The sequence below is a fragment of the Peromyscus leucopus genome, chromosome 3 (assembly GCF_004664715.2).
Source record: "Peromyscus leucopus breed LL Stock chromosome 3, UCI_PerLeu_2.1, whole genome shotgun sequence".
NCBI lineage: Eukaryota > Metazoa > Chordata > Mammalia > Rodentia > Cricetidae > Peromyscus > Peromyscus leucopus.
In genome coordinates this window covers 67017920-67031999 of record NC_051065.1, presented here as the reverse complement: position 1 = coordinate 67031999, position 14080 = coordinate 67017920, and the positions used below count along the sequence as shown (strand labels likewise).

Genomic DNA, 14080 nt, shown 5'->3' with positions numbered 1-14080 from the left:
CATCGTGAGAAGTGGTTTAAATGAGTTGTCCGCACCATCCCCAGTACCCGGGGGTAACACAGAAAGAAGCCCGGGCGTGGGGCTTAGCTGTCCCCGTGGTTTCTAACAGATTAGAAAACTCTGAGCCTCGGCTTCTTGATACATGCAGGATGATTAATGCCCGCCTACCAAAGGTCATTTATGACCTCCTTTCCTGTGTTAATTTGAGGGCCCTGGTGCAGGGAGGATGTGAGGATTAGAGGCAGGGGAACTAAGTTTGAGTCCCTGCCTCCTGTTCATGAGCAGCGGCTCCCTTCTCTGTATCAGATAGCGCTGTCTCCTATTTTACCTGCTGCTTAGGATCACAAGTGCCACGCATGTCAGAGTCACTGTCAGAAACACAGGCTTGAGAGCCAGGCGGTGTGAAGCTGGCCCGGCAACTCGGAAGGCTGAGGGAGGTGGATTGCAAGTTCAGGGCCACCCTGAGCAGTTCAGAAGGGCCCTGTCATGAACACAGTGATGCAGGTTTAAGGCTGTGAGTGCATCCTCCACGCTGGAGTGCTAGCCTGGCGGGCCTCGGCTCCTGCTCTGCAGAACAATGAAAACGGCAGAAACACAGGGTTGAATTTTACTGTGTTGCCCCTATAAACCTGGGAGGTGGAGAGTGCCATGTGGCAAATGTAGCAGAGGCTATGAAAGCCAATTCCTGCCACTGTTTAATGGATGGAATGGTGCTGACCACGGAACGCAAAAGTCTGTCTTTTAAAACGGCGCTCCCTAAACATGAGGTAAATGATTTACCAAACTTGGGTTGGGCCTGTCATCTGAAACGGTAGCCTGAGAAGGGAATAGGACAGTGTTTTTTCTGAGAAGAACCTGGAATGCCGGTCATTTACTCCCACATGGTAGCCTGCTATCTTTACGTGATTGCTGCTTATCTAAATGTTTCATAACTGGGAATTAATCCACCCTCATAGGCCTGGTTCACAGTGTCCAATACACTCCAGTTCAGCCTCCACCTTTTTCAACTCTTATAAAACTAGGGCTGGAGAGACGGCTCGGTGCTTAGGAGCACTTGGCTGCTCTTCCAGAGAACCAGGGTTTGATCGCTAGCACCCACATGGCAGCTCACAACCATCCTTAATTCCATTCCCAGGGGCCTCTGTGGGAACTGCATGCACATGGTGCACAGCTCTACAAGCAACCAAAACACCACACACATATGTTTAAAACATTAAAAAAAAAATTAAACCAAACAGTGTTCCCTTCACGGCTCCTGTGTCCACCTGAAGATGTGCTTAGCTGTGGCGCTTGCAGTTGAAGATGGGACCTGATTTCTGAAGGATTCAACCAGAGGGCTAGGAATGAAGATCTTACACAGCTTGTTCTGTGTCTGTTGTGATTCCCGAAAGCGCATCTCACTTGTTTACCTTTCAGATAGTGTAAGACTGCCAGGGTGTGTTTCCAAGGGCCACCGTATGCAGAGTGCCATTCTGTCTTAAGTGCTCTGAGCTGCATCCCTTGGCCCTGAGGATCAAGACCGGGCAAACCAGCCCTCAAATGCAACTGCTGAGAGGTGTAAACAGTGCCTGCAGTTCTGTGGGAACACTTGCTGTGTTCAAAACCTGGAGTCTTAATGTGATACTTCATTTTCTTCATTAGATAAGAGGTCACAATCTGAATACTGTCATTTACAAATGCTCACTCCCTCGGTTCTTCTGAGTGAAAATTAAGGGACTTTTTTTTTTTTTTTTTTTTTTTTTTAAACCATTGCAGCTTCAAGCACATTTAATTCCTGGATTGAATCTGAATGCCTTGGGTCTGTTCCCACCCACTTCAGGGATGCCACCTCCCACCTCAGGGCCCCCCTCAGCCATGACTCCTCCCTACCCACAATTTGAGGTAAGCTCTCTGGCCCTTGCCATCAGACTTTATGCCACAGAATTGCCGCAGTCAGAGCTAAATGGTATAATGTTGATGCCAAACTGTACGCTCTGTGATCTGTCACCTGTGCGGAGCACATGCCAATAGAGACTGTTGTTCATTTGACCATAAAATAGTAAGCAGGAGTTGTTTTGAAGTTTTGGGGCTTGGTAGAGTTGTGCAAATGTGTCATTTCGATAAAAACTTGAGTGTTGGTGGATTGGCTTTGTTTTGTCTTTTGGTTCAGTTCTGGGTCAGGGCTGGTTGTCTTAGAACGGCGGTTCTCAAGCGTCCTGATGCTGCGGCCCTTTAATACAGTTCCTCGTGGTGTGGTTGAAAGGACCCGTGTGGGCACAAGACACACCAAGACCAAGTTCTCAGCACAAAGGGGATTTGCCCCAGAGGGACAGAGGGCAGGAAATAAGAGACAGAGACAGGAAAGAGGAGAAAAGGAGAAGGGGAAAGGGTGTTTGCCCCAAGGGACAAAGGACCGCTTCTGGACAGAGTAGGAGACAGCCGTGGCCCTGAGGCAAGTGACAGTTTATGATGGGAAAGGGGAAGCCTCAGGTTAGGATGCGTTGGTTGGTTCTGATTGGGCATGTTCATTAGGGTAGCCAAAAGGGGGTTTTGGTTGCTGGACTTCAGTACTTTGGTAGCCTCAGAGGTTGTCAGCCTCAGGAGGAGAAAGCGGCCAAATAAGGGAATAGACCTTAGTGGTTGGCTTTAGGAAAGTCATCTGACAGGTTAGTAAGGCCGAGGGAGTGGGGGAGGGGCAAGGCCTGCCAGAGCCACGTGTGCCATGCTTGGGCCTGCTAGAGCCCTTCAGTGGTAACCTCCCCCCATCAAATTATTTTAGCTGCTATTTCAGAACTGTAATTTTGCTATGATTATGAATCATAATGTGAATGTCTGTTTTCCAATCATCTTCGGTGGCCCCTATGAAAGGGTCGGGTCCGTCTGCCTCCAAAGGGGCCCTGAACTACAGGTTGAGAGCTGCTGTTTGAGAGAGTTGAAGCAGAGAGGTTTTAGAGACTTCATGCTGTGGACACAGTGTGCACACCTCTAAGTCCAGCACTGCTGCTGAGGCAGGAGGATTGTGGGGTTAAGGTCAGTCTGGATTCCACAGCAAGACTTTGTCTCACAAAGACACTTTGTCCTTTCATCTTTACCTCCTAGAAGTTAACTGCTTTAGAAAGTCTAGATAGGCTGGATTTGTTGACTGTTGACTGTTGTATATTTTTCTGGTCAGTGAACCAAGATCATTTCTTTGATTCTACTGTGTTCAGGGACAGGACATTGAACAGCTTGCATTTTATAGAGATCACATAACAAAATGTATTTATTTATTGAGAGGGATTTTTACAATTTGTCTTATGTGCATGGGTATTTTTCTCACATGTATGTCTGTGCACATGTGTGCCTCGTACCCACGGATGTCAGAAGAGGGGTGTCAGATCCCCTAGAACCGAAGTTATGAATGGTTGTGAGTTGCCATGTGGGTGCCAGGAATTGAACTCAGGTCCTCAGGAAGAACAAATGCTCTTAACCACCGAGCCTTCTCTCCAGCCCTGAGACAGGGATTTATTTGTTTGCCATGTAGCCCAGGCTGGTCTCACACTTGCTCTCCTACCCTGCTTCACCGGTGTTGTGAGCCATCGGGCTTTTCCTAAGTCTTACTTTGATATCTGGTTTTTGAGAATAGCTTTGCAGCCCAGAGGGCATCTGTCCAGGAAAGCAGAACATCATTCAGTGTGTGGTCATTAGTATCCAGCGTTCTAAGGTCATCCATGATGAATTTATCTCTCCATTTGTTAGACTCTCTTAGTACATGAAATATGTGAATGGTAATTCCCATGTACACTCAGAGATGTTCAGGTGTTCAAGGTCAAGAATTTAATTGTGTTGCTGCCCTGAGTAAATACACAAGAAAATTGACATGGGCATTCTTCAGGGAACACCAATTACTAGACTGTCGGTGCTCTACCAGTTCAGAAATGAGAATTTCCTTCCTGTACTTGAGTCTTTTAGGCTGATATGGTATTGTAAGCTGTCTCCCTCTGGTGTGTGTTTCTGCTTTTCCATGAGTAAGCCATGGGGAGCGGTCAGCAAACAGTGTTTCTCCGTGACCTCTGCTCGGCTTCAGCTCCTGCCTCAAATCTTGTTTCTTTCTCTGCAACTCACCTGCCCTATGTAGTTGTTTGGACCTAGAAATCATGTAACAACTCTGAGGGTAGCTTTCACCATGGTGACTAAAGAAACACCTGGACATGGCTGTGCTCCTACAGTCTCAGCTACCTGGGAGGTGAAGAAGGGGAATCACCTTGGGCAACCTAGAGAACTGGTGTCTCCAGAACAGTGGCCACAGAATGGCCACCAAATGTCAAGGATGAATGGATTCCTGAGGTGTCACCTGAAGCCTTCAGCTCAGATGAAGGTGCTGTGTGTGAAGCGGATGGCAGGTTTGTGCCCTGAGAGGAGTCTTGGGGAAGAAGCGTGGGGTCACTCCGGGTCTGTCCTAGCTCTGCTGTGACTTTGCCACCGAAGGTCAGGCTCTTCACTGCCCTGGGTCTGTTTTCATAGTGAAAACAGGGTGAGCAGGGTGACAGGAGCAGGAGGCTCGCTGGGAGTTCTAGGTCAGCTTAGGCTCTCTGGTGGGACCAGGCAATCCTGGACTACGGAGTGAAACCTCAACCCGAAAGCCAGTGTGGGGGTCGGAGACCTGTGTTGGATGAATGATCTCTGAAGGCTTTCAGGTCAAGTATTTCTTTTGTCTACAGACTTGAGTACTGTGTACATTGGTAGTAAGGTGGAAGGCCTAAAATAGAAATTCAAGAGTGCATTCAAGTCAGTAATTGTGTGGGGTGGGGCTTTGTTTGTTGTTTTTCAGCTTGACACAAACTAGGGTCATCTGGAATGAACGAACTCAACTGAGAAAATGCCTCTGTCAGATTCACCTGTAGGCAAGTCTGTGGGGCCTTCTCTAGATTAAGGACTGGTGTGGCAGGGGCCAGCCCACTGAGAATGGTGCCGCCCCCAGACCCCACGAGTGGTTCCGAGTTGTATAAAAATGCATGCTGAGCAAGCCGTAGGGAGCAAGACAGTAAACAGTGTTCCTCCATGGCCTCTGCGGTTCCTGCCTTGGGTTCCTGCCCCGACTTCCCCTTCCTGATACACTGTGATCAGGAGGTATAAGCCAAATATGCTTTTTCCTCCTTGTGCTTTGGTTATGGTATTTATTACAGCAATAGCAAGCAAGCTGGGACAGTTGTTTAATTCTGATAGACCCCATAGTTTATCACACATGGACACATTGTGCTAGGTTCATGTTTACAGACGATGCATCCCTGACATTCACCCAGACTTACAGTGTGCTGACTATGCGAAGTCCTTGTGCCACATAAGGCTGAGTCTGATGGACACTGCTGCTCACCGCCCTAACCCAGCTGTCTCTTTGGGCAGGTCCTGTCTGTTCTGTTGCTCGGGCTCCTGGTTTGTACATGGAGGTGCTGTAAATTAGTTTATGTCTTTAACTCTTGGTTGTTCTTGTTCTGTCTCTGGAGAGCAACCTCTCAATTACAGACGGTAAACTGATAAACAGTCTTACTGTCTATTCTTTTACACTTATTTGGATACTTTAGTAGCAAAATGTCCTAAAGTGAATTGCTACGTGACTGCTTTTTAAATATAGAAATAAGGCCGGGCTGGCGCACGCCTTTAATCCCAGCACTTGGGAGGCGGAGCCAGGCCGATCTCTGTGAGTTTGAGGCCAGCCTGGGCTACAGAGCGAGATCCAGGACTGGCTCCAAAGCTGTCTATGGAGGCAGGCATGACGGCACAGCGGTTAGAGCACTGGCTGCTCTTCCAGAAGACCCATGTTTGGTTTCCAGCACTCATGTGGTGGTTCATAACTACCCATAATTCCAGTTCCGGGAGATTGACACCCTCTTCCGATCTCCATAGGTACCAGTAACTCATGCAGTGTACATACGTACATCTAGGCAAACACTCATACACATAAAGTAAAAAAAAAATCCAAAACTTTAATTCTTCTAAAATTTACAAATAAAAGATCATAACTGCCCTCTAGTCATTTTTCTGATTTAATACTGTGGTTTTAAACATCATATATCTGTGTTAATAGACCAATGTTTTAGCAGTATGAGATCATATTAACAGTCTTCATTCTGAAGCCCGTTTTAAGTATCTAGAGTAAAGGCTCACCAGTATCCTGTAAAGAACACAAGCAGCTGAGAGGTCCGTGTTTGGTCGCCGTAGAAACAAGTGCTTCCTTTGCCTGTCCTAAGCCACATTATGTCTTAAAGGTGGCTTGCACAAAATTTTAAGAATAGGGAAGCTGGAGATGCTCACTTACTCGGCTCACGTTTAGCCGAGTGGGCTCACAAAGGACCACAGAATGAAGACCTTTGCTCCTATAGAGGTATTTGTGCTCAGTCAGATGAGATGAGGGATGGGGTTACAGCCCAGAGGTTGGGTCCCTAGAAACCCTCAAGTAAGGTAGGTGTTGCTGTAGGCAAGAACTGAGGACATCCTAGGGGCCGGCTGCAAGGACGGCAGGGGAAGCACTCATTCCCAAAGGACCAACTTTGCAGGATGCTGGGAAGCTTTTCCTCTTCCTGGTTGATGAAGAGGAGTCCTCGGTGTGTGTGGACATTTCTACAAAGTGTAGGAGATACTACTGAAATGTGAAGGATGAAAGAGCAGAGGGTGCTCTGTGTCCTGGCAGGTCTGCTTGCTGGGTCTATGTCGCTGAGAAACACTTCAACTTCACCTTTCTGTTGGTACCAGGCCCCTAAGAGTGTCAGGAGTTAACCATTGACCTGAGAAACAGAAAGGAGGCTTATTATTTCCTTTATCTTTTTTTCTCCAGAATTGGGGGGGAGGGGTTTCTTTTGTAGATTACACATATGTGCTTAAAATTACCTTTTTCAAGAGAGACGTGGTGGCTGGCACACGCCTTTAATCCCAGCACTTGGAGAACAGAGGAAGGTGGATCTCTGAGTTCAAGGCCAATTTAGTCCACATAGTGAGTTCTAAGACAGCCAGAGCTATATACATGCCTAGTCTTTAAAAAAAAAAAAAAAGAGTTTAAAACTACATAAAAACATAGGTGATTTACTTATTTTTCTTAAAAATGTCCTTTTGCCAGTGGACTCATACAGTAGTTTCATGAGGTATAGATATAGATTGAGGTATAGATTGAGAGAGAGAGAGAGAGAGAGAGAGAGAGAGAGAGAGAGAGAGAGAGAGAGAGAGAGCGCCAGAGAGAGCGCCTAACACCAGTAAAGCAAGGCTGCAGCACTCCAGGAAGGAAGTGTAGCTTAGTTTTTGCTTTGATTATTCTCACTGGAGAGGTCTTTAAGAAACACTGGTTTTAGGGGACTGGAGAGATAGCTCAGTGGTTAAGGGTACTGGCTGCTCTTCCAGCCGACCCAGGTTCAATTCCCAGCCATGACTGCCTGTAACTCCAGTTCCAGGGGATCTAATGCCCTTCTTCTGGCTTCCACAGGCACCAGGCATGCATATGGTTCACAAATATACACACATACACCTAAAATAAAATAATAATTAAAGAAGAAATAGACATTTGTTTTATGCGTCCTGTTGGAGTCAGCAGGAAATCTAAACTGGATTTCGGGTGAAGGTCGCCTCTCCTTTTTGCTTCCCTGTCTTCCTTTCGATAGTGCCTCAAGGTCTCCTCTGTCCCTGGTCCCTTTCGCACACATTCATTGCATTGTTCTGTGGAGTTCAGCATTAACATCTGCCTGCCTGAGGGAACATTCTAATTACCCCTGCCTGGAACCCCCAGGGAAGAGCCCTGCAGCTTCCTTTCGAAAGCTCCTCAGGTGACTGGCGGCAGCTGTCCTGTGTCACAACCAGGTGGAGACCTGAGCCCCACTTTGGGGAATCAAATCTCAGCCGAGGGGGCGGAGCTTGCAGACTGGCTTTGTCAATGTGGAGGGGAAGTTGCTTGCTGCTTACTCATTGTCAAGAGCTGTTCCACAAGAATGTTTACTAGGCAGGAGAGGGGACGGAATTGCTAGTGGGAAGAATATTTTCTTTTCACACCAGTGCATGTGAGAAAAGATTTGAGGAGAGTATAAACACCCCCACTGATGTGTTTCTCTTTCTACCCCGTTCTGTTTTATTTTAGGGAATAGTTTAAAAGCCAACAAAAAATGCCCTTACCCTTTTATCTTTAGAGCATCTGTCATTCAAACTCTAGGCATCAGTCAAGCCCCAAAACCATCTGTGGGATGCTGCCATGTGTCTGTTCTCACTCTTGTGAATCTATTTTGGTATGCTGTGTAGATCAAGATTGTGCGTGCCTGTATGCTACAGGGGGATAGGAGTAGCTTAAATGTTTTCCTTCTTCACAAGAAGAGCTCAAGGGTAGCCGGTCCAAGGCTGGTGGTGAGCCTACTGTACCTCTTAGGACTATTACTCCATCTGTGTAACACCGGTCTCCAGCCATTGGTTTTCAGTCCAGCCAAAAATGGTGACAGTGTCTCTAAGGGCAGTGCCTGAAGCAAGAGTTGAGTATTTAACCCTTGACTGGCACCGGATTAGCTGGACAATAACACCCAGCCTTGTCTAGCTGCAAGGGAGGCTGGGAAACAATCTCTCTAGCGGGCAGCAGTGTACCCATTAAACATGGACAGGAAAGTAGATGTTGGAGCAGCCCCTCATGGCTGTCTAGGTGGACTTAGCCTTTTTACATCTTAAAGGAAACTCCCAGAGCCTGGGGTTTCTTTCAGAGAGAAAGGGAGATTTAATTCTAGGGGAGGAAGTTTCATGTTGCAGTCTCTATGTTTGTGGGTTATTTTTATCGACATGCAGAGAGAGCATAAACAGGTGTTCTAAGAACTATCTTGTGTCTGTGGAAACCACTTAGAATAAACTCCTTTCATGTAGCTGTGTGAGTCTCATCCTTATTTCTCAATCCAGATCACTGATGTGTTAATCCCCCAGTCGTGGTTCTGAATTAACCCACAATTGACCACTGCCAAAAGTATTTACTAAGGAGAGAGAGGGGGGCCTCTTTTGTACAGCTTTTTTTCTATTATGTTATTGTTCTAGTTTATTAATTACTCTCTAGCTTATCAGGAAGTTGTCTATAGAGAACTCTCAGTACATGTAGGGTTTTGAAGGATCAATGGCTTTAGGTACCCACTGGGGGTCTTGAAGGGAGCGAGTAGTGTATGTAACTGTACGCCCTATTATTTATATCTGGTTGGTGAACACTACTCTGGGAAATATATTTGTAATTTAATTCTTTTAAATTAACTTGTTATTATGTGTGTGTGGGCGTTTGGCCTGCATATGTCACCACATGTGTGCAGGGCCTGAGAAGGCCAGAAGACAGCGGAACCCCTGGAACAGTAGTTACAGAAGATTATGAGACAACATGTGGATTCTGGGACTCGAACCCAGGTCCTCTGGAAAAGCAGCCAGTGCTCTCAACTGCTAAGCCATCTCTCCAACCATGAAAATATAATTTTTAAGGGCAATAGGGCAGGGTTTTTTTTTTGTTTGGTTTGTTTGTTTGTTTGTTTGTTTGTTTGTTTGGAGACAAGGTTGAACTCACATTTGTAGCCAAGGATGATCCCAAACTTCTGATCCCCACCTTCTTCCTCTGAAGTGCTGGAGTCCGGTGTGAAGCACTGTGTTTAGTTTTATGAGTTTTATGTTGTGTGGCGATTGGACTCAGGGTTGTGCAAATGCTAAGCGGGCATTCTACCCATGGAGCTATACCTCCAGCCCTCTGCACTCTCTTGTCCGTACCTTTTGCTTTTACCTTGTGCTGTTGTAGGTCTGTGATGTCATATTTAAAACTGGGTGTGAGCCCAGGGTTCTCAAGTATTTGCTCTGGAAATGGTTACATTCTGCCACATTCAGGTGACCACACTTGTGATGAGAAGTGTAGGCAGAGTTTTCCTGTACCAGCAGCCATTTTCCAAATAACCAACATAGAGGCTTAATTTTTTTTTTTAAAGATTTATTTGTTTATTATGTGTACAGTGTTCTGCCTGCATATATGACTGCAGGCCAGAAGAGGGCACCAGATCTCATTACAGATGGTTGTGAGCTACCATGTGGTTGCTGAGTATTGAACTCAGGACCTCTGGGAGAGCAGCCAGTGCTCTTAACCGCTGAGCCATCTCTCCAGCCCTTAATATTACTTATAAATGTAAGTAATATTAAGTAACAGCTCAGGCTTGTTACTAACTAGCTCTCACAACTTAGCCTATTTCTATTATCTGTGCTGCCCCGAGGCTCATGGCTTTTACCTCTGTCCTATTTCATGTGTTCGACTCCTTCTCCATCTGGTTGGCGACTCCTCTGACTCTGCCCTTCCTCATCCCATCATTCTCAGTTTAGCTTTCCTGCCTGTTCTTCCTGCCTGACTGCTGGCCAACTAGCTCTTTATTAACCAGTGAGAGTAAAACATATTCACAGTGTACAGAAGGATCATGCTACAGCAGGAAGCTTTCTGTCCCTGACTAGGGAGGTAGCTCAGTGGTAGATTTCTTTCCTGTGCAAAGTTCTGGGTTTGATGTCCAGCCCCCAAAGAAAAAAAAATCTTGCTATTAGCAACTATCCCAGAGAATTCCAATTACTTATTAAAGTCATCTTAATCTTTGATGTCCTGTGGGGTAAGAGTGAACCTATAGTTTTATTTTAGATGCATATTGCTTACTAAGAAGAAGAGTTTGTGTGTACATACATACATGTTTGTGTGTGTGTGTGTGTGTTTGTGTTTGTGGGTACACATGCATCAATGTGCATGTGGAGGCCAGAGATGGATATCTTGCATCTTCCTCTATTGCTTTCTTTTTCCTTTTTTCTTTCTTTTAATGGTTTTTGAGACAGGGTTTCTCTGTGTAGCTTTGGAGCCTGTCCTGGATCTCACTCTGTAGACCAGGCTGGCCTCGAACTCACAGAGATCCGCCTGGCTCTGCCTCCTGAGTGCTGGGATTAAAGGCGTGCTGCTGCCGCCGCCGCCGCCACCGCCACCGCCACCACCGCCACCCGGCCCTCTTACTTTCTACCTTATTTTTTTTCTGTTATCTTTTTGTGTGTGTCTGTGTATAGTGTGTGTTTGTGTTTGTTTGTATGGTGTGTGTGTCTGAGTCTGTGTATGGTGTGTATGTACACATGCAGGCATGCACTGTGTGTGTACACATGCAGGCATGCACACGTGCAGAGCATGTACATGCACCACAGCTCACGTGTGGAAAGACTTCTGCCTTTTCGCAGAGATCATCGTGCTTGGATGACAGGCACTTTGAGCCACAGAGCCATCTCTCTAGCCTCCACCTTATTTTTTGAGTCAAGTTCTCTCACTGAATCTGGTGCTCATTGACTGGGCTCGGCTGACAGCCAGTGAGCTCCAGGGATCGACTGTATAGAAGCATGCCACTGTGCCTGGCTTTTCCTTAAGTGCTGGCGATCCAAACTCTTAACTTTCCTAACGTATCTTCCCAGCCCCAAGAAGTAGTTTTTGGTGTGTGACATTGCCCCCACTGTCCCCACTTCCCCCACTGCCCCACTGCCCCACTGCCCACTGCCCTGCCCCCACTGCCCACACTGCCCACTGCCCCTGCCCCCACTGCCCCACTGCCACTGCCCCCACTGTCCCCACTGTCCCACTTCCCCCTGCCCACTGCCCCACTGCCCCACTGCCCACTGCCCCCACTGCCCCACTGCCCCACTGCCCCACTGCCCCCCCCCCACTGCCCCACTGCCCCCACTGCCCCCACTGCCCCACACTGCCCCCTGCCCCACTGCCCCACTGCCCCTGCCACTGCCCCCACTGCCCCTGCCCCACTGCCCCACTGCACTGCCCCCACTTCCCCCACTGCCCCACTGACTTCCCCCACTGGCCCCCACTGCCCCCACTGCCCCACTGCCCCACTGCCCCACTGCCCCACTGCCCCCACTGCCCCACTGCCCCACTGCCCCCACTGCCCCCCCACTGCCCCACTTCCCCCACTGCCCCACTTCCCCCACTGCCCCCACTTCCCCCACTGCCCCCACTGCCCCCACTGCCCCCACTGCCCCCACTGCCCCCACTGCCCCACTGCCCCCACTGCCCCCACTGCCCCACCGCCCCACTGCCCCCACTGCCGACACTGCCCCCACTGCCCCCACTGCCCCACTGCCCCACTGCCCCCACTGCCGACACTGCCCCCACTGCCCCCACTGCCCCACTTCCCCCACTGCCCCCACTGCCCCACCGCCCCACTGCCCCCACTGCTGCCACCACCAGGACTTTTTATGGACTTCTAGAATTGTCTTCTTTCTGCAGATTTTGTCATTTCTGCTTTGTGACAGGCGAACGCTGTGTACTCTGTGGAGAAACTTCTTGCCTCTTCCCATTTCAGAACTCTGCCCACTCATCCCACTCACTCATCCCCCTCTCATCCCCAGCTCACTCACCCCCTACTTACCCCCCTCCCCCTTCCCTTCCCCCTTCCAAAGTGTTTTCTCTCCTAGAACCCGTGAGGTTGATTTCTCTGAACAGCCGAAGTGCTGTATTTTCCAACAGATTTCAGAAAGTCTCTAGTTCCTGCCTGGCACCTGGCTCACTCAGGACTTAATTGGCAAGTCCCTCGTTTATAAATGACAGGAAATGCTCCTTTCAGAAATGCCCAAACAGTAGGGAAGGGAGAATTGGCAGCTAGTGAGCCGGGCAAGAGCTGGAGCTGGCGAAGGGCGCGCACTCCCCCTTGCTGGCCATGTTGGCTCCTTGCAGTCGGGTCGACAGGAGTAAGCCTGTGGGCTCTTGTCTTTACACTTGTGATAGCTTCTTTACACTCTTTTCTGAGGGCTCCAAGATGGCAGCGTGACCTTGAAGGGACTAGCATTCTGGTGAAGGGGGCGAGAAAGATGGGTGAGCACGTCTTTGTAGGCACCCTCTAAGAAACAGACTGAGCTGCTGTCCTGTCCTTAGGTCAGGTAGTGTCTCCTGGTCTTAAGATTTTTCATCATGGGTGCAGTAAACATTTCTAAGAAAATAAATCACTGTACCATATGAAGGCTTGGTTTACTTCCTCTTTAAAAAAAAAAAAAAGCTTCAGTATTTGGTTCAGGTCATAGAGTTGAGTAACCTTGGTTTCAGTTCCAGACCCAGATCTACTTAAAAACACCCCTCCCTCCCCCAATACCTATCCTCCCCGCCAAAGGAAAACACTGGCATCCTGCCAGGTTCCTGGAGGCTGATCCCTTGGCTGCCAGGCACGTCTCCGTGCCTTTGTGATGCCTGAGATTTTGTTCCCGGCAGAGTAAATACACTTAACCTCACTGTTTGCAGTTGCTTGTATCTTCTCGATAGCGGGTGATTAGGAATTATTCACTGGCAGACTTCGCCAGTTACGAAAGCTTTCGGCCTCACAGCTTTGTTCTCGTTATTTCAAGACACAGACGGCGCTTGCCAAGAGTCCGAAGGGAGCTTTGCCATAGGCATCTGGCAGCAGTCCACTGGGAAGCAGCTTGCGTCCTGTGCCTGGCCCTCACCCTCAAAGAGTGTGCTCAGGAAAGGGTCTCCTACGGGATCAGGACCGGGAACTTAAGCCCAAGGAACGTGTCAGCAGGAAGGGTGACGCTGAGAGGGGGCTCTTGAAATCTCAGAGGCTAATTAAACCTGTGGGTAGAAGAGGCTTTTTTCTCCTGTCTGCTCAGGGCCACTATTCAAAATGAAATCGGTGCTTATCTGAGACGGATCCTGAGAACATGGCTTCTCATGCCGAATTCCATGTAAGAACATGCTGTACCAGACGGTCCAGTGGACAGACGTTTCCACGGGCTGCCTGTGTCTTCAGAGGAAAATTCCCTCGTGAAGTAATTTATGACCAGCAAGATGGCTGGTGGGAATGGAACTGGAGCCAGGGGAGCTGGGTGATGTTCCGAAATGCCTTCACCCTGCTTCAGACGGCGATGAGTCACTGAAGATGCGCTTGCCAACAGCGTGCGTGCTGAGCACTGGGCTGCGGCACCGTCTCCTGGACGGAAAGCGCCGTTGCTTTAAGCTCGGCTTGTTGTGCTGGGCAGGTCCCCGGGCTGCTGTTTTCGTCCCATCCCAGGACACTGAGACCAGCACAGACTCCTCACACGTCGCACTTTGCTGCTGATACTGTTGTGTTGTGGCCGCTTCAGC

The 14080-nt window shown here is 48.6% G+C and overlaps 1 protein-coding gene across 1 annotated transcript in view; it reads left to right on the top strand.

The window, feature by feature from the left end:
• Igf2bp3 (insulin like growth factor 2 mRNA binding protein 3) overlaps positions 1–14080 on the top strand; it is a 134380-nt gene that overhangs the window by 110695 nt on the left and 9605 nt on the right. Inside the window, exon 10 of the mRNA XM_028864217.2 lies at positions 1756–1881. Within this exon, the coding sequence (XP_028720050.2) occupies positions 1756–1881 (126 nt within the window). The remainder of the gene's footprint in view (positions 1–1755; positions 1882–14080) is intronic.